Here is a 20676-nt window from a genome sequence, read left to right on the forward strand (position 1 = left end):
ACGCTCCACTACAAGTTAAAGTCCTGCAAACAAAACCTTATTTAAGAAAAGTACAGCAGTACTGTCAGCTGCATGCAGTAAAAGTACAGCAGTACTGTCAGCTGCATGCAGTAAAAGTACAGCAGTACTGTCAGCTGCATGCAGTAAAAGTACAGCAGTACTGTCAGCTTCATGCAGTAAAAGTACAGCAGTACTGTCAGCTTCATGCAGTAAAAGTACAGCAGTAGTCAGCTGCATGCAGTAAAAGTACAATATTTCCTTCTCAAATGTAGAAGTATTAATAGCTGGAAAAACTTATAGTAATGCCATTATTTAACATTCTCAGAGGGAAATATTCTACATTTCATCTGCTGTCGTTTGCAGATTAACTTAAAAACTATGATCCTATTAAACATAATGCATCGCTATAGATGAATCCATGCAACAGCACTAACCTGCACTTGAACTGCTGTAACGTGAAATACATCAACATGAAACGTGTTGACGGCAGATTTAAACACCAGAGGCCTGACTTTGTCAAATAAAGTGATTTTTAATTCTGATTCGGAGCTTCAGTCGAGGGACAAAGTAACTGTAGGTACAATGACGATTATGGTTAAAAAATAAATAGAAAATAATGGCAATTACAATGTGTTACAAAATATGTGGAATAGTTTACATATTAAAAAACTTTTTTTTCTAGCAAATTTGCAGTTAAATAGTCCATAATTTCCAAATATAACATGACTGTGATGCTCTGTTGGCAAAGAACATTACTTCTTGCTGCCTTTTCGGGGCGATGTTGGACCACAAAGTCGGAAAAGTGATTCATAGAAAAAAAGGTCAGCTTTAAAAAGTGGTCTTAAGAATAATTTCTGCATCTTTAACTGCGTTGCTCGATGTCAGCTGACTGTTTCCTGTCATACATGCGTCAGTGTGACCTCATTTGCTAACATACGGTATGTTTACAGAGCCAACAATGATCCATTATCCAACTAATAACATTAAAATTACCATGATTAACAATTCATTTGATACACACACGTTCTCTAATGAAAACAGCTGATTATACAGTACATAAACCCGCGTCAGGATGGGTTATACATGTCAAACGATCGAAAAACATACAAATAGCTTTCAAATGGCAGAAAATGCCATGACACACAGCTGTACACAGCCCCCCCCGGCAGAGGGAAAGATGGGAGTTTCTATATATTTCACAGTGCTGAAGGATGTCAGAGATACAACGAACCTCAGCGCTCTGCCAACGTCACGTGTACAAAATGTCCACTGTACATCTTTTTTTTTCTCTCGTGTTTAACGTGAGGTCAACGTCAGATCTTTTCACTTCGTCATCTGACTCATCAGCTTCAAGAAAAACTGCCCGTATCTTACACCACAACGCACAAACCCGACTCCAAAACAGCCTGAACTCTGTGAAAACACAAAACCACAATCAATCGATCAATCAATCAATCAATCAATAGTCTGTTCACTGACAGCAGCTTCAAGTGTTCATCCCCTTCATCCTTCATGTGTTCACAAAGTGGTGATCTCGCTCCATCCTGATCCTCTCACCTGTTCACCTGTGGAACGATCAAACAGGTGTTTCTGGAGCGTTTCATCTTTCAGGCTGTGAAACGTGTCGCTGCATCAGATTCACAATCAGAGATATTTACAGAAGTCAGTGAAGCTGATGAGGAAGAACATGAAATCTACTGAGTTTATGTCAGAGAGGATGAGCAGGTGATCACACTCTGCCTGATTTATGGTTCACACAGCGTCTCACCTGGTTTGGAATCGGGGTCGTATTAAAAGATGAGTCTGGTGACATCATATATTTCTCTTATTGTCAACAAATCCCATGAAACGACAAACCGGCAGTGAACGCTAACAGTTCACTGAGTGCATGAGCCGTCGACCTCCATTAAAACACATCAGTGAGCCTCGCTGAACACACACACTGTGGTTTATTCTGACTCGGTCACACACTCCATCCTGCTGCCACAAACACTCACTACAGCACCAGGTGAGGATTCATCCGCCGCTGAAAATAGTCCCCAACAAATGCATCGTTTCCTCCTGCTTGAGTCACGTTTGGTACAAACTACAGTGACCATCCGCTTTAGAAATGAGCTTTTTGAACAGTATTATTGTAATAAAAGTGTAAATCTGACCCATTTGTGAGTCTTCAGTAGGAGCCAATGGGCTTTGGGCTGAGAGCCGCAGACAGGGCAGGTGAGTCAGAAACACATGAGAGCTGCTGACAATGAGAAACATACTGAAGATCAGGAGCTTTAGTCTTTAATGCAGCGGTTCCCAAACTGGGGGGGGTGACCTCAGGGGGGTGTGAGGAAAGCATGGAGACGTTTGAATGACGTCCATAACGCCAAACACAGCTGCTTAAATATTACTTTACAACTCCGGAGAGCTGACACAGTGATGGTGATCGCTGGATATTTGGCCGTGATGATCATGAGGTGAAGAGTGAACGTTTGTGTACAAACAGGAATACGCATGTGTGCTGCTGACGTACGCAAAAGAGGCCCAGAGAGAAAACGCCTGGGAGCCGCACGTGAACACATCACAGCCTCCATTAAGCTCCACTTCCAGCGTTAACACTGTGTTCGAATCCTTCTTCCTGTCTGTGCTTAGTTTGAATGCTGGTCTGCAGAGTCAGCGCTGACGTTCTGCTGGATTCTTCATAGACGGACGGCGATCACATGACACGCTTCCCTCCTGCTCCTGTTTACTGCAGTCTGACTGTCAAAGTACAGCAGGACACCCCCAAAAGACAAAGACACACAAAAACACTCACACACACACACACACACACACACACACACACACACACACACACACACACACACACACACACACACACACACACACAGAGCAGTCTTCAGCCGGTGAGGGCGGAGCTACAGCAAACGGAGGCGCAGGGGCCGGACTGGAAGATGGCTGCGGCGACGGCGTGAAGGGCGTCAGTTGTTCTCAAACAGAGACAGGAGGTCATCGCTGCTGTTGGTGGGGAGGTCGGGGGGGCCCAGGTAGGACAGCAGCTCGTCCGGGTTGGTCAGCTCAGGAAGGAGCTTAACGACAGACAGACGCAGACAGAGTAGAGCAGTTATGTTAGAGGGAGACACTGGAGGTCCATATTTATGAATCGTGCATGAAGACACGTGTGAAGCCACTGACTGCTCCTCACAGGGAAGGTTAACCTTTAGGAGCAGCCAGTCACTTCCTGTGTCTCTGTCACATGGGTGCCGCCACTGGTGCGTCCCTTCAGGAGACCAGCGGCAGGTCCTGAGTCGTGAACGTGAGCGCAGACTGCGATCGATTCTTTCACCTCACGGTCGCCGCAGTAGCTGCTGGACGCAGCTTTTAAACAGCCGCGCATCACCTGAATGCTCTGACTGTAACATGGCAGCTTTGAGACGGACAAATCAAGAGACAATGAAGTTCGTTTGAGATCTGTCTCTGTCTCAGCAACACATTCTCATTAGATTCTGGAGACCTGGATCGAGCCCGTTAAGCTAGCAGATAAAAGACTGAAAAAACGGCTGCTAATAGAGAAAAACACGTTCTGCAAAACGCCGTCAACGCCTCTGTCACGACTGGAAACGGCAGGAGACAGCTAGTCCGGGCGTCCCGTAAAGATTCACTGATTCATTGTTAGAGCTCGTCCATTTCACCTGCTCAGGGCGTCGGCACGTGAGGGAGTCACTGGTCTCTGTCGAGAAAATAAAATGTTGACTTTCTATGTTCACACTTCAGTCTTCGTCAGCTCTGTTGGTGAGTTCACCTTTAGACAGAGAGGCTAGCTGTTAGCCACATTAAAGTCCTGCAAAGGTGTGATCATCGGGCTTCCACTCACATCTAGTGCATGATCGGCTCCCTCGCCTCCAGGCGCTCCCGGGCCTCCCAGGACGAAGGAGCCATCGCCCTGCAGACGGGGATTCTGGGTACCGGCGTTCCGCTGTGGCAGTGGACTGCCGGCGTCACCGAGACTGTGAACACCTGAAGCGTGCTGCTGCAGGAGGCCGTGGGCGTGCTCGATTCGTCCAGGATGAGGCGTCTGACGGTGGCAGACCAGGAAGAGACACAGAGACAGAGAGAGACACGAAACAAGAGGACAACCTTTATTTTAATGTCAGAGAAATGAACTCAGAGTGGGTCAACGCTGTGCACGAGGTGGTAGAGCACCAGAAGGGCGCGACAGAGGAGGAGGCCGTCCTGTAAAGACCTTCAGCAGACGGACGAGCAGCTGGCTGCGACAGGCGGGCTGGCGGCAGATATGGACTGAATATCTTCTCAGTCAGTGCTGTCGACTTCAGGCTCAGTTTAAGGCTCTTCACTGAACTCACAAGCCAGACGGAAAAGACAGTCAGTGCCACACAACAGCTCGAGAGCTAAGCTAAGACCAGTCCTACGGATGCTGCTGATTGGTCCAGGGCTTCAACAGTGCTCTCATCCATTATTTCTGCTACTTTGTAAGAAGAAAAAAACTAATTAAGAACAATTATTTTCTAATATGTACTATACAGCTTTACTGTGCGCATGCATGTGCTCCTTCCTTTGTTTGCAGAAGACCTGCTGCAGTGGTAACAAGTGTTGTCCACATCGAGCCGAGTGAAGTGCAACCACACTTTTGATGCGCGTGTGTGTGTGTGTGTGTGTGTGTGTGTGTGTGTCGCTCTCGCTCGTACGACAGGCTCCCACACAGATATCCGTCTTTGGGAGTGAGAACAGTGAAAACGCATCCCGGACTTGGTGACATAAAAACGTGCAGCGTAACGTGGAGACACCGTTAGCCACATGTTTGCAGGTACAAAGTCCTCACAAATACACAGTTTCATCTTTCAATGGTATCACCAGACGTACCCTTCAGCATTAATCACCTCAACTGGCTGAAAATCGATCAGAGCAAAGAAGTTTGACCGCCGTCACATTCAGCCAATGAGTGCCTCGGTCTGAGCTGCACAACCGGTACGTCAAACGCACGCGGCAGCGCCTTCTGTCTGCGCTCTATTCATACTCCGCTGCCATTGATGCCAACTCGAGCGTTAAGGAAAACGTCCTGAGTGCGTCAAACAGAAAAGACAGCGATCCCCGTCACCGTGGCCGGAGGCTGCGTCAGGAAACGGGCTGCTGCGTGCGCTCGCACAGGTGTTACGCAACAAAGAGTCTCACCTGCTCAGGCTGATACGGCAGCGGAGGCGGCGGTCCAGAGGAGGCGTACTCTCCGAGCGTCGGGGTGCCGGGAGTGTTGGGGAAGTCTGTGAACCCCGACTGGCCGGAGAATCCCTGGCTCCCTGAAACCACAGCACATGTTACTTCCAGGCAGCAAATAAAAAGAGGTCAGCGTGGACAAAAGCGCGCAGCTGGACGAGGACATGCGCAGGGGGACGGGGACACTGAGACTGCACTCACTGGTCTCTGCTGCTGAAAAGCTGTTCTGGGTCACCTCACATCTAAGAGCAGATCATCTGTTTGACTGAGCTGTGTGAGCGCGGCACAATACACACATTATATACTACACCAGTGGAAAGAACACGTTTCCATCTGACTCACGTGCACTTCGATGTGGCACTGGTACATTTTCATGGCACCAGTATTCTAAGAATCCTGACCATAATGAACATAAATATAGTTGATTTTGTTTTTATTCTGCGTCCTTTCTTACTGTCCTCATCGTACCTCAGGCAGCTTCAGAAAGGTCTTGTGCATCTTAAAAGCCCTGAAAATGATGCTAAACTCCCTCAACTCAATAAACAGTCAGTGATTTCTAAGCATTAAACGTTTATTTTCTCATGTCAGCCGACTGACACCGCTGCCGTTCTGCTGATTTCCAGCTCTCCTTTTCACTCTTTGGTGACATTTGTGAAACTCCACCCTACCTGGCCTGGTGTAGTCGGGGGTGTTCCTGCCCCCTGCAGTCACGCTCTGGTAGGGGGACAACGCCGGGCCCAGAGCGGCGATCATTTCCATCACATTAGGCAGGACCATGTGACTCGGGCTGACGGTCCGGCAGCGTTTCAGGACCGGGCCGTCGGGCTCCTCCTTTATGTGCAGGTCTGGTTTGACGGGCACCGGCCTCCACCCGCACACCGGGTCTATGGTGATCTCCTCGTAGTCCGAACTGACGGAGGAGCACACAGATGGGCTTTAATTACACCAAAAGTTACTGGACGGCAAACAGAGAGATGTCAGCATGAACGATCTGATTTACATAAAATCCACAGAGTAAGACTCACTTCTGGATGTAGACCAGAATCCCGAGCATGTACTGGTCCACCTCCAGCCCCTCCAGCAAAGCCGTTTTACTGTGAAGGACAGGAAGAAGCTGCTGGTCACGTTTGACGCTGAGAAAACCTGATTCTGAAAGGTGCCACGAGAGCAGGACACAGAACGTACTTGCACACAGGACACCTCCAGGTCCCTCGTTCACAGTTCAGCTGCAGATAGGACTCCAGGTCGAAACACTACGACATAAAGACGCCAGCATGAGAGAACTCATTTCTCTGTGTGGGCGGATGTAAACAGGTGTGTGCATGTGTGTGAGAGACTCCACCTGTATGTGTCTGCAGTCGTGACCTCTGGCTGGCAGCTGGATCCGTCTGAACGTGATTGGGCATTTGAGAGACACTTTGATGGCCGTCTGCTCCACGCCGTCCTCGCCGTTCAGACCAGGGGTGCCGGGGATGGTGCCGCTGCTGAAATTTCTCTTTACTGAAACAAACAGGGACAAACAGGAGGCAGAGTCACGCTGCTGCTCTGCGAGAAGCACTTTCCTGAAGCTCAGGACATCTCAGAGCAACGTCCGCAAGTTCAAGGACCAGTTTGAAGGATTTAGTGGCATCTAGTGGTCACAATACAGATTGCAGCCACTGCCAAATGGGGCCCTCTTGATGCAGTAACATGTCAGTAGTGGTAGTACTAGTACCTCAGAATTGTTTTTAAGTGCAGTACTTGAGTAACTGTGATACAAAGCCACTGGTGTAACTTCTTTTTTCACCAAGATGACAGATTCAAATCACAGTCAGCTGGATTTCAACTCACTCTTCGTGATGCAGTGCTCGGCCGGCAGGAGCCTCTTCTTCATCAGACCCTGCAGGACAGACCGGACAGACGGCCGGTGGACCAACTGCAGCACAAACAGGTGGGACTACGGAGAGAGAGGAGGGGAAAAAGGCTTAAAATGGGATCTGATGGAAGGAAACGTGAACGTGACAGGAAGCGGTCACTCGTACTCACACAGCAGCAGGCTGTCACTGTGATCTGCACGGTGTTACGTCCCGGCTGACACACTTGCTTCAGGTACAAGGGCTTGTGGGAAGTTTTGTTGTCGCCTCGTTCAATGCACAGAGGAGTTGCATTGACGCTGACCTGACGCAGAAGGAGAGAGGGGACAGAATTAAAGGACGAGCGGCGCCGTCACCATCACAAAAGCTTGGTTGACGATTTATTTCACTTTTCTAGACGAGTTTTTGATTTTCATCCCAACTGCTGCTTCACCTTTAACAGGTGAATCAAAAAATCATTCTGTGAATGGATTTTCATCACAACATGCAAGTTTAACAGTCAATTAATTCACGTTTCAATTTCCATTTGAAAAAACATTATCTATCCTCATGATGACGAAAAGAAAAGAAAAGAAAAGAAAAGAAAAGAAAAGAAAAGAAAAAGGTCAAGAAAAGCACAAGATTATAAGAAGGCGAAGAAAAAGAGGGGGAAAAGAAAAAAAGAAGGAAAAGAAGAAAAAGAACAAGAAAGGACAGAAAAAGAAGAAAGAAGAAGAGGGAAAAAGAAGGACAAGGAAAAGAAGAAGAAAAAGACAAAAAAAAGAAGAGGAAGAACAGGGAAAAAAGAAAATGTACAAGAAAAAGGAAAATAAGAACAAATGAAAGAAAAGAAGAAAAGGAAGAACAAGAAAGAAGAAAAAGAGAAAGAAAGAAGTAAAAAAAAGGAAGAAGCAGCAGAAGAAGAAGTTGAAGCAGAAGAAGAAGCAGATGAAGAAGAAGAAGAAGAAGAAGAAGAAGAAGAAGAAGTGGCGTCTTCCCTCTCACAGGAAGCTGCTGCTGCTTACCTGTACAGAGGCGGGCCAGTTGGTGTTCATCTGTCTGTCCTCATGGTGGTAACACTTAAACTGCAGCTCCAGATCCGGTCTGCAGGGGGCGACACAGCACAAACCATGAGAGGGGCTGGGTGGGGTTATCAAACGCTCCCCATTTGTTTTTCCTCATCTGGTGTTTTTAAAATCGCTCAGGAAGGCAGATGTGTTCTGCTCTGAGGCCACATGTTCTGTTACAGAGGCACATTTTTATTCATATTTATCCGTTTTCCACCTGATCTCAGCAGAGACTGGAAGACTAGTCTGAGGTTTGACACGAGACAACATACAACAACATCATCAGTCAAGCTTTCACTGTGATCACCAGTTTTTCCATGAGTTCGCTCTCAGTGCTCATGGGAACACCCTGTTATCAAGATCCCTGACAGGAAGTGGGATTTTGTGTTTCTTCTTCTTCTCTTGTGTCCCAACTTTTACTGGAGACATTTCCACTGCACGTAACTTCAGGTGTGAGAACGCTTTCGCTATCTGGTCACCGCGTATACAGTCGCTGCTTTTGGGGAAACCGTCTCCTTGTGGTTAAAAGGTATTTCAAGTTCACCGTGTGGGAAGATTTACTTCAAAAAGGTGTTCGACTCCCGCAGAGGATTCAACGACTGCATGTGTTCTGAAGGCGTGCGCGGTAAAATCAGTGTCCTACCTCAGCATGAGCGTTTTGTACACCGAGTCTCTCAGCTGGAAGGCGTGGTTACTGACGGCCAGGTTGTGCTCCAGCCTGAACGGCTCCAACACGACGCCGTCTCGCACCGGGAAAGTCAGGCGCAGGTCGTCGCTGGGGTTACCTGTGGAGGGAAAGCAGAGGCTTTTAGGGCGCTTAGCAGGAACTTCTACCAGGAGAGCGAGAAGCTTTTGGGGAACTCTACACTAACGTCCAGACAAAGCGTGAAACAGGAAGTCTGCGTTCTCCAGGTGAGATGTACCTGGAGAAAGTGTTTAGTGTTTCCTGCAGCCAGTCTCACCTGTGGAGGGCTGCTGGGTGCTGATGTTGGGTTTGATGTCCGGTGGGAGGTAGGGGGGTTTGGCGTCCTGGCCCGGGGAAAGGTAGGGAGGTACGGACGTCCCGGGCGTCATCGGAGGCGTGGGATTCCCTCCCATCGGCGAGCTGGGATACCCGGGCATCACTCCGCTCCGACCTGGCTGAGAGACGAGGACGAGGACGAGCGTTTAGAGCTTCAGATCGTCGAAGCGTCTCAGGCGAAGAGCTGGACTCCCTTGAGGGGCGGAGTTGAGCGCACATATGACTTACCCCGCTCACCGCAGCCTGCGTGAAGGCGTTGTATCCTCCTGCTCCTCCAGACGGCACGCCGCCCTGACCGTTGAACGGCTCTGACTGCGGAACAGACAGGAAACATGACGGTCAGCTGACCATCCATCAGATCGATCAACAGAGCTCGACGGCGTTTTGGAAATTAGATCCGTGTGCCCGGAGGCTCGCAACAGCTTTCATGAGAAATAAATAGGAGATTAAATCCTTGCCATCGTCACATTTTTCCGATTTATCATCCAGCATTTTCACTGTCAAGTAATTGATATTTAGGGATAATCAACTACTGACGTCAGCCTCAAACACCCAGAGTCTCCCAGTGGAGCCGATTACCTTATAGTACTGTGGAGGGTTGGGCTGGCCGGCTCCGGGGGGGAACTGGGTCGGGTTGTGCGATCCAGACGTGTACTGTCCCATGAGGGGCATCCGAGCAGAGGGGTACGAGGGCGAGGGGGCGCACCGCTGCTGTGGACCAGCGGGGTACTGCAGAGGCTGGTTCGGGTACCCTGACATCCCACCAGAGCTGTACTGCTGCACCGGAAAACCCTGGAAACAAAAGGATCCACGTTCAGCCCCAAAATCGATCTGACCACCAGCATCAGTGGCAGTGAACAGTGATGGGACAACAAACAGGAAGTCCTCCATCACGCCATCAATAAATGATTGATTGATTGATTGATTGTTGATTTATTTTCTGTTGATTGATCGGTCAATCAATCGTCTAATTGTGTCGGCTCTAATCATCACTGCTGCGTTCTTGTGTAAAAGGACTACATATGTAATAATCAAACACACTGTATCTGTGAGCCGTGTGTTTGCTGACCCCCTGCCCCCCCCCCCCCCCCACTGACCTCTGAATGAAAAGGCCGTTTGAGCCCTTGCTGGCCGCCTGGATAACCTCCATGCTGCGGCATCTTCTGAGTCTGGGCAGGGTGGGAGGGATACAGGCTTCCGGTGGTGGGCGGAGGTCCGGGCCTGGAAGAGACCATCCCTGGAGGAGGGCCGCGGGGGCCCGAATGAGACAGGAACTGGGTGCTGTAAGAGGATGCTCCACCCATCTGGGAGGGAAAAGGAAGTACGACAGCACGGGGTGAAAACACAGCGTGGAGAGGGGGACGCTGCTGTAGGAGAAGTTCTCTTCAGGCTTTAAGGATTTTACTAATCAACCATTTGTGATGCGAATCATCAAGGTGTTTTTCACTCAACGTCGGCCAATGAGGATTCTTTCAATAAGCTCAGAGTTTATCAACAGACGCCCGAAACATCTGGCCAGGCAGACAGATGTCCTCCTCTGAGACGTGTGAACTTTCTCAATTGAAATGAGCCACAGTTAAAGTAAAGCTAAACAAGTATGTACAGTGACATCTGCGCTGATGGACAGCCTGTATTTACTCTGTTCACATGCCTGGAAGCAGGAATATCAGGAGTGCGTGCTCCTACAGCCACTTTTGAGAACTGTGTTTTGTATATAGAGTCAACACTCTGTCAAATTACGTGATGTCTCTGCCTCTGACATGTGCCCTGAATCTGTAGGCAGCGTCTGCTTTTGCACTCCTCCCATAGACCTGCAACCAAACATCACCTCTCTGAACAGTGTGAGAACTGATCTGAAGAACTCTGACTCAATGTTCTTCAAACCATTTCTGAAGAGTTTAAAGACTGAGAGGCTTTCGATAAATAATCAAAATCTGACTTTTTCAGCCTTTTTCAGACGTTTACCTGTCCATAGCTCAGCTCCTGGTTCTGCTTTTCCTGTATTGCTGCAACAGTCGCCGTGGCGGTGGCAGTCGCCGTGGCAGCGGCGGCGGCAACAGCGGCGGCGGCAGCCTGAGTGAAGTCAGAGGGAGGACGAACGCCCAGACCGGCACCTCCACTGTTACCGGAGTAACTGCAGGGGAAGACGGGGAGATGAGTGGGCGGCGAGCCGAAGGCATGAGTGTGTGAGGTGTCATCGTGAGCGTGAGTCAGAGCCGTGGGTGAGAGCCGCCATGCTGACATATGCTGACACAGAAAGCAGCAGAAATAGCACGAAACGAACGGCACAGCGCCACGAAAAACCACGACAACGCTGTTCAGTCGTCAAAGTCACGTGGGAGAGCGTCACAGCCAGACATGAGCAGCGACGCTCCTCGCACAAACTGCTCGGCGCTGAGCGGGAGGAAGCTCAACATCACGAATGTCTTCAATAAACAGGTGTTAATCATGACTTCGACACCTGCTGCTGTGAACAGCTCCAGCTTCCTTATGTCACGTTTATTCCCTGAGTTTGAAACAATCCAGACAATCGAGCAGAAACGAAACAAACTGAGCTGAAATCAAGTTTTTTAGATGAATTTGCCCTCAGTAACTTTGGGTGGGTCTTTAGCCACGCTAGCAATGTAGCTGCAGGGATGGCAGTGGTCCAGCCTGAACCCGGGACTGGACTGACTGAATGTGGTTCAGAGGATCACGGTCCCCAGAGGACGAATCCCTCAGACCCCCGTGATCCTCTGAGGTTCACATTTATGGCTCTGAGTGAAATCTCAGAACAACTGTCTGATGGATGGTCACGAACTTTGGTTCAGCCATTCACGGTCCCCAGAGGACGAATTACAATCATTCTGTTGATCCCTTAACTGCCCGTCATCAGGTGAGCATAGTCAGGTGTGTAATTAGCGAACGTTAGCATGCAAATGTCTGCATCTCATTGTCAGCATGTTAGCATTTAGCTCATAGCACAGAGATGCTAGCACGGCTGTAGACTTGTTGCATGATGGAGGTCAGTGTGATTAAGTGACGGGTGCAATACCTTCCACCGTAGCCTGATCCTGGGTTGTAAGCAGCGCCGGGACGTCCGTACATGACCGGCTGGCCGTAACCTTTCGAGATGGCCTCCCCGTACGACTGCTGGCCCATGAACTGGGAACCCATGCCGGGACCCATGCCGGGGCTGCCGCCGGGCATCATGTGACCGCCAGAGCTCTCACCCGGACCCATGGGTGCACAGAACACCTACACAGGAAACGGAGAGAGTGACAAGAAGTCAGTCAGAGGAAGGATGGCGGAGGAGAGGCTTTACAGTCAGACTGAGTCTCATGGTGAATCAGAGTGAAACTGGCACTAAAACACGAAGCAAAAACAAGACGCAGAAGCACATTTTCTCATCCGAGAGAGACGGGCATCCCTCAAAACCCGAACATCACACCAGCCGATCTCGCACTTACAGCCGCGTTTATTTTCTGTCTTTCACAGGTACGTCATTTTCCAGGAGGTTTCCTGGAAAAACCTACACAATTTGGTACTGACTGCAGGGACAGTCCTTGAAAGAAAAGCTCCATTTAAAGCAGGCATTGACTCGTTTAAGGACGCTGCTAACATTTCTTTGTCATTAGCGATCAATCTGCAGATCCTCTGGTTTCTAAAGTGACAGAAAAGTACTGAAAAATGCAGCTGAAGACACACTTTGAATACAAAGCTCAAATGTTCTGCTGCAGCTCTCCCACATCCGACTCTTGGAAGCAGGAACAAATATTATTTAATAAGATGTGAGAGCTGCAGTGAAAAAGGCTCCAAAGAGCCGGTTGAGGAGTAAAAATATGTGAAGACTGAGACACATTATCAAGCAGCTCACTCCTACTCACGCTGAGGTGTAGGCGTGACCTTTAACAGCATCTTGCAACTGTTTATTTACGACTGCGTGGCTTAAGCCTACGTCTGCTCCATTGATAACTTTGTTCAGGAAACTGTGCTGCTGATGGAGGAGGTGTTAAACATCAAACGCTTTGCGACAGCACTGACGAGCGGACGGAAAGAGAGCGGCTTGGCGTTCGGCGTCGTGGTGTCAGCCGACTACCCGACCTGAACTGTGGACACTCCTTTGAGCATCGTGACCAAACACGCAGCCCTGCTCTTTAACCTGGCTGTTCAGAACTTTTAAGGCAAAAGAAAACGACTCATAAGTTTATATTTCACTCAAACTCTCAGTGACTGATCGTTCGCCCACTGTGGGGCAGCAGAAACCAGTATCGTTAAAGCTGATAATTAAACACCTCTTCTCACACTGTCACAAGCCATTTGTCCTACAAGTATCGATCAAAGCTGCTCTGTATCAATAGAAATCTGATTTAATTTGCCTTAAATCTATCTGATCATACGAGCTTTGACAGTAAATAAACACCCGCCCCTCCGCCCTGCTCTGATTGGCTAACAGCACATAAAACAGGAGGAGACAGAAAACGTCCCCGGGCGCCCAGACATGTGTTACCTGGCTGTGTGTGGGATTGGTCACGCCCCACACTGTGGTTACTACAGAGAGAGATCCCGCGTGCTGATTGGTGCCTGGTTGCCAAGAGACTGGGTCATTTAGGAAGGGGCCGTCACTGCTGCAGAAGGATATGAAGGCGAGTTACTGGTTAGGAAGGTTCAGGAGAGCATTCATCAAGACATCGACCACATCGCAGCGTTAAGGACAAAATGTTGGACACGTCATCAGGGCGTCTTTGTCCTGCAGCTGCACAGAGGCAGCACCCGACAAAAGGTACATCACACACCTGAGCTAACATTAACCTGCGCTGGTTGGCTGAGGCTACCCTCTGCTGCCTCCTTTAAACCACGTCCTCAGCAGGAAGCGACCACAGCAACGTTACTGTCCCACGCGTCCACAGAGGGAATCCTCCCCATTTTTACATTTCACTGTCAATTGTCTTTTTTTTGCAAAGTCTCCTAAGCTTTAGCTGTCAAACACACGTCTGCAAGCCTGAACGGAGCGCCTTCCTGAGGCTGCCTGTCGTGCCAACACGTCTCCGGCTTTCATGGCTTCCCGGAGAGAAAAGAGCAGTCAACAGGCTTCCAGGCTGCGCTCAGCAGCCGACCGTCCTCACAGTCTTGATTACGCGTTTGAAGCAGGCCGAGCCCTGTTTGGTGGAGTTCATTCACTTTTTCTGTCTCACCTGTACAGGTATATGCTCGGCGGTGACGCCACTCAAGATCTGTCCCTCACATTCACACAAAGCTAACAGAAACGTCTGATTTCCATCCGCGGAGCTCTGACTGGAGCCGAGCTGACACTGCTCCAGTTTGACTTTCGGCGCTGACTAGTTTCAGCAGCCGTCGTTTCAGGTGCAGCGTCGTCAACGATCCGGGCCGTGATGCTCATCTCTGGCAGGTTGGATTTTGGTGCGAGCAGCTCCGCGGGCTGCCGTCAGAGGGTCCCTCATGAACTGTGGCGAGCTCGTTTTAATCGCTGCAGCCGTTTCTCACATGTTGAGGCTAAAACTGAGGCCTTGAACGAGACAAACACAGACAGATATCATCTGCTGCTCCGTGCACGTCGCTCTAATCCCTGCGGTTCAGAGCAGAGGCGCACAAAACAACGCTGCCTTCCTCTCTTTCTGTCAACACTGTCGAGGTCGTCTTGTTTGAATAAACTTTATTGGAACTGTCACAAAGCCAGCGAGGGGTTTCCCTGCTTTGAGCAGCGCTGTCATTGTCCTCAGGTACGATGAAGCTTCGGCTCAGTGAAGGCAGGTAACCCAACGAGACCCTGACTGTGATCCAGACCCCCAGGATCCACGACAAACCCACCGCTGAGCGGAGCAGGTGAGGTGTCGTGAGGTTCACCTGAGGACACTGAGCTTAACGTCACCGCAGCGTGCGTGTGTGCGTGTGTGTGTGTGTGTGCGTGTACCTTTGTGGATTGGAAGGCAGGGAGGGTTTCATGGAGTTGAGGGGGTTCATCGGATGAACGGGGGGATCATTCGAGAGCCCCTGCCGTCCTCAAGAGGCAGCCCTAAAAGGGACAAAGACGCATAAAAAGACGGTTACTCAGAGCTCATTTACTGCACAGCAACAATTTATCATCGCTGAAGCCCACACTGTGTGCACAAAGACACTGTGCCCTCCCACTCAGAGCCACTCACTTTAATCTGTGTGTGTGTGTGTGTGAGCGCGCGCGCACATCAAAACGTTAGCCTATCACTGACTGCTGTAGCTCTGATACCTCTCAAAGGAGGGGGAGGGGTGCTGCAAGCTAAATTTAGCTTGCTGATTTCAAAAGGAATTTAAGAGAACAGAGATGTGAAGAGGCAGCCTCTCCTCTCAGCAGCACATCAGTCGCTCGCTCGCTCGCACGCACGCACGCACGCGCGCGCACACACCCCGCTCTTCCATTCGGATCCTTTAATGACACCCCTGCATGTTTATCTGCACGCTTCCCTCCGTCGGTACCAGATGTTTTCACCATCCTCGGCACATTCCTCGTCCCCGCTGCGCCGCCGCGCTCCTCCCGCCCCCCACTAATGATTTTCTTTATCTGACGCTTTCCAACCGACATGCTAATTTCCCAACATCAGAGCCTCGAACCCCCCCCCCCACACACACACTTCTTCTCTTTGCTTTCCTTTTTACACTCTGCAGATTTGGGTCAGACGCCCCACATATTGTGTAGAAGGAGGCGGGGTGGGGGGGGGGGGGGGGGGTTTGCTCAGATCACATGACCGTTGTACCTGATTTCCCACCTATCAAAAGGCACTGGCAGCCTCCAGACAGCACCTTGTAACTAAACCACACAAGGGGGGGGGGGGGCATGTAGGACGTCTGTCTCCGTCAGATGCTGAACTGAACACCAGCAGCACAGACTGTACCTGCTGTGATGATGGAGACACCGTGTTCCCTCACACTCTCTTTGCCTCTCCTAACCTCCGCTTCCTGACCTGAAGCAGCGGCGCCGCCTCTCCACCCAGCGGCCCGCCGCCTTTCTCGCCTCGTCCTTTCCCTCTGACCTCTCAGCCACCGGCCGACCCTCCAGACCAGCTCTCAGCTCTCTGTGCTGAAGCAGATCAAAGATAACAGTTCATGCTTTGACCAGCAGCCACATCTCTTTCTAATCTCCAGCACCGGAGCTGCAGCCAACAATGAATTTCTGTGGAACTGTGGAAACAACAAACATGTGGCAAAAATGACAAACATTTCAACAGCTGCCGATAAACCTCCTCATTAATTCATGGAGTAGCTGTCATTAACTGACATCACTTTCATTATTCATTAATCTGACAATTATTTTCTTGATTCCACGAAACGTCAACACACTAAAAAACGCTGCTTATCATGTCTCACTCTTTGAGGTTTCGGGTTCTTTAACGGTCTTGTTTTTGTCAAAACCAAAAAATATTCAATTTACAATGAAAACGCTGCAAATCCCAAAATCTGAGAAGCTGCAACCATCAAATGTTTGACCATTACTTTATGTTTACTGTTGTAGACTCTTAATTTGAAGGGCCAAAACATTGATATATGCAGCTGGGATGCAACTAATGACTCCACTGTCCACTCATCACTGATTCATTCGACCACGTAATGCATCCATAAGATGTTCAGACGTCTTTATACGTAAGTTGAATATTAAAACAGCTGCTCAAAATGTGAATATTTGCTTGTTTTCTGTGTAAAATATGAAGCTCAGACTAATTTATTCACATTATTAATAAAACATATTAATGACAAACAACCATTTGTGGATAAACATGTTTATATTTCACAGAAGAATTAAAAAAAAGGAGAAATTCTCAAAGTTTGAGTTAATTTTGGTGTTTGTCCCAAACCTCAGGTCGAGGACAGAAAGAGTCCCCTGCAGCCATCAATCACTTTGATTAATCGTTTAATTCTTCATGCTTCCCGCCCTTTAAACATGACGATTTGCTGATTTTTCTCGTCTTAAATCACATGAGACTGGTTTGGCTCCTGGTCAGGAAGCATGTGAGGAGTCACTTCAGGCTCTGGATAACTTTGAGAGAAATATTACAGACTGATCGATTAATGGAGGAAATAACCAGCAGATATAAAACCTGTCAGCTGTGTAGAAAACTGTCAACATTAGCTGCTTAGATATGAATGAGTGCATGAGTAACAATCTAGTCATAAAACAGTCACATGGGCCATTTTTTCTGCATCGAGTACTTTGACTTTTAATACTTAACATACTTTCTCCTACTCACATACTTTTACTCTCGAATACTTCCTCCATCACAACGCAGCGACTTTCAGTACTAATCACTCGTTTAGGTGTTTGACAAACAGCAGGTTTTGGTGGGACAGAACGAGACACGTCAGGGTGTCTTCCTCTGCAACACGTCTGTCAGCTCATTGATAAAAATAATAAGCAGATGGCAGTAATCTGTCAGCGTTCGTTCAGGGGTCCAACTCAGGTGTCAAAGCGATGACAAACAGGAAACGCATCACCTTCGGCAGCCACCTGTAACCGGCTGAGGGTGTGAGTGCCGTCACGCCGCCTGAGCCAACGGTCCGGCCCGACGAGCCCGCCAGAAAACAACCTGCATCTGAAACGAAGCCAACAGCTGAGAGCAGCGTCACATGACCGCCACATCTGTACAGTCACAGCTGTACAGTGACATCTGTACAAACCTGAGAGACGCTTTAAAGAACAACACGCACGGCGGTTCATCAAAGGCCAGAAAACCGAGGAGACAGAGGACAGGTGATTCTGTTATTCAGCCCACAGCTACAACACCTGAGCAGACACAAAATGCAGGTCAGCAGCAGCACAAACGACATCCTGAAATGATCGAATCGACGTCTCTCTGAAGCCTTCACGACAAAAACTGAACGCGCTCATGGAGGATTTACTGCTGGATTCAACTGCTTTAGTTTTACCTGAAAATCCAAACACGCTGCTATCGTCTCCACTGACTGATCAATCATTTGATCACAACCCTCTGAAGGCGAGGGCGACGTCTTAAAAACCCAAAGACAGGAGTTTCACCGTCACATAAGAGAAAAGCAGCTGCAGAAAGCAGAACTACTTCAGCTCCAAAAATGACTCCAACAATCAAAACATTTGCAAACGAATCATTTTCCTGTCGACCTACGGCTCAGCCAGGCGATCACTGAGGGGAGCCTGGCAGGTAAACTGACACAGATCAGAGGAAAACACTTATTTCCTGCGACTGAAAAACCACACTTTTCAACAACAATCCCGCTCGACAATAACGTCTGGAAACTGAGAGCACTTCTCTGAATGAGCAAACGTCTGACGAAGGCCACTGCTGATAACTCGTCTGCTGGATGAAAACACGCTGAACAATACGTGAGCTTAACTGGTTGATCTGCAGCGCACCTGCCTTTAATAAAGCACTAATTAAGAGTGTCAAAGGGATCTGAGAGATCACCAATTAACAGCCTCTTAAATACAGAAGAGGCAAATGACAGATGAGATGTTATTACTCCAAGGAATAAAAGACTGTCACACGAACAAAAGACGTCCACAAACGGTGAAGAAAAGACAAATAAAGGTCTGGAGGACTGAGCGTTTTGAGTGTGTGTGTGCTGGCATTAAGTGTAATGGACAGCATGGTGCGTGCCACAGGTGTACAACGAGCCCAGGAAACACACCTGGATGCTTCACTTCAGCCTGCAGTTTTCAGTCTTTTTAACCACCTTCCTCATCTCTGACCCAAACTAAGCCAGTCTGGCCTCCAGCCAAGGCAACATGTTATTGTACCCATGATGCATCCAGGAAGTCACGGCCACAGAGAAAAACAGGCACTGGACACCTCACAGACACACAGCAACACAACAACAACCCATGCACATTAACGCAACTGTTGAGAGACACCAAAGGAGCTCGTGCATTTCTGTCATGATGTGGCCACTCATCTGTTGATGAGATGATAGTCAGAGCGACGCAAACCTCCACCTGCAGCCTGCAACAACACAACCACAGCGTGCTGCTCGCGTTTGCAGCAGACAGAACAAAGCATTTGAGCAGTGTGCTGGCTGTGGAGGAGTGCAGCCTCTCCGTGTCTGCACATCACTAAAAAGCAGCGCGGCAGATGTTTTCTTCCACCTACCTGGCCGCGCCGCTTAATAAACGCTGGTATGTTGCAGTTCACCGCGAAACACGAGTATAAATAGGAAGTGTTAATAAAGAGAAGCCCTGTTTTGTAAAGCTGCGGTTTGTTAGTGTCGTGGCTTCCAGTTTGAATAATCTGTGGTTGCCTTGTTGGTTGTCTGGAGCCGGAGCTGTGGAGGGTCTTTAACACGCCGCCGCTGCCGCGCTGCTGGCTGCGCCGCTGGCACCGTTAGCTACCGAGGGCTACTTAGCTCACGTTAACTTTGTGTAACGGCAGCTCGTCTTTCGTTACACCGAGTGAGTACTTAGCCACACAGCAACGAAACGCGCTAGCTAAGGAGCTAGCCACGCTATCTTGATAAGTAATTGCCGTGAGAGGAGCTTACCTTCTGCCTGCCCCTGCTGCCAGACGATGAAGCCGCTGGACTGTAGACAGTTAAGTTAGCTAACGTTAGCTAGCAACAGTGTCGCAGTCCGGCTAACAAGACAAGGCTGCTGGATAACCGTGTTGTCGAGCGATGTTAGACTCTTCACACATTTTCTCTTTGTTTTCACATCCCAGACTGTTGAGGAGTAAGTACACCATCCAGCACTTTAAAGAGTACAGTGCTGCTGTTATTTATTACAACCTTCCGTGCGGTGTCACCTATTAGCAGTATTATTAAGCAATAAGGCTAACTAAGCACCTAGCCGAGGTAATTAGAGTTAGCTTGTTGCAGGCTGTGTTTGGGCAGGCCATAACCTGGCAGCTCGGTGTACCTTCCTCATTGCACAATGAGCCGCTATAATATATTCATGAGATCACAGGGCTAATGTCTCCCACAGAGAAAGGCATTTTCCTGTCCCTCCTCCTGCAAGTCAGGCGGCCGACTGACTGCAGACCAGAGCAGCAGATCATTTCACAGAAGAGGGTGGCGGTGAGCGCGCGCGCGCGTGTGGTGGAGATCATGGGGAGTGACGTCACCCGCAAGCGATCACGTATGTATGATCCATGTATGTAACATGGTCTGTGGTCTCCTCTCAAAGCCGTCGTGCACCTGTGACACCTACATGTACGCCAGCTCCTCAGCGGCGCGCGCGCACACACACACACACACACACACACACACACACACACACACACACACACACACACACACAGAGGTAGAGTGTGTCAGTTGAAGCAGGCAGTGTTTCAGCAGCAGGGCCAGCAGCGAGTGTTTTGGAGTCATTAGAGGTGTCTGCAGTGTCTTGCCAGAGGGCAGTGCAGCGTGGAGAATAAAAAGTCCAACCTGCCGTGTTTTTCAGACCTCTGTTGCCCTGGAAACAGGTGCCGAGATTTCCCGTTTCTTCATTTTTTCTCTACACTATCCATATCACCCCCCACCCCCCGCCACCACCTCTACACTCCACACACTGCTGCTGCCTTGCTGCTTCCTCCCCCACGACCTGCCGCATAGTACAATCACACACACA

The 20676-nt window shown here is 49.2% G+C and overlaps 1 protein-coding gene across 4 annotated transcripts; it reads right to left on the bottom strand.

Annotated features, from left to right (window-relative positions):
• Positions 1-514: 514 nt before the first annotated feature.
• On the bottom strand, positions 515-20117 carry LOC139348962 (zinc finger MIZ domain-containing protein 2-like). Of its 4 annotated transcripts, none has more exons than XM_070989400.1 (20): positions 19608-20117; positions 15043-15144; positions 13621-13738; positions 12166-12368; positions 11097-11265; positions 10229-10435; positions 9711-9923; positions 9360-9443; positions 9073-9250; positions 8754-8895; positions 8069-8147; positions 7237-7368; positions 7042-7147; positions 6554-6711; positions 6397-6464; positions 6237-6305; positions 5880-6121; positions 5173-5294; positions 3857-4057; positions 515-3071 (listed from the first exon to the last, which is right to left on the bottom strand). In XM_070989400.1, the coding sequence occupies exons 2-20, from the start codon at positions 15090-15092 to the stop codon at positions 2964-2966; spliced, it is 2649 nt and encodes an 882-aa protein (XP_070845501.1). In that variant the 5' UTR covers positions 15093-15144; positions 19608-20117; the 3' UTR covers positions 515-2963. The 4 variants fall into 4 exon arrangements, with proteins under 4 accessions (XP_070845501.1, XP_070845502.1, XP_070845503.1 ...); XM_070989401.1 differs by lacking the exon at positions 19608-20117 and adding an exon at positions 19220-19314; XM_070989402.1 differs by lacking the exon at positions 19608-20117 and adding an exon at positions 15582-15621.
• Positions 20118-20676: the final 559 nt, after the last annotated feature.

This window comes from Chaetodon trifascialis, chromosome 20, assembly GCF_039877785.1.
Source record: "Chaetodon trifascialis isolate fChaTrf1 chromosome 20, fChaTrf1.hap1, whole genome shotgun sequence".
Taxonomy (NCBI): Eukaryota; Metazoa; Chordata; class Actinopteri; order Chaetodontiformes; family Chaetodontidae; genus Chaetodon; species Chaetodon trifascialis.

Bases quoted from the DNA above. Each gene is read 5' to 3' on its own strand.
- LOC139348962 (XM_070989400.1), bottom strand. From the start codon at position 15,092: ATGAACCCCCTCAACTCCATGAAACCCTCCCTGCCTTCCAATCCACAA. The intron at 12,369-13,620 runs GTAACACATGTC...TTTCCTGTGTAG, and splicing joins CCAATCCCACACACAGCCAG to GTGTTCTGTGCACCCATGGG. The intron at 6,122-6,236 runs GTGAGTCTTACT...CTCCTCCGTCAG, and splicing joins ATTCTGGTCTACATCCAGAA to TTCGGACTACGAGGAGATCA.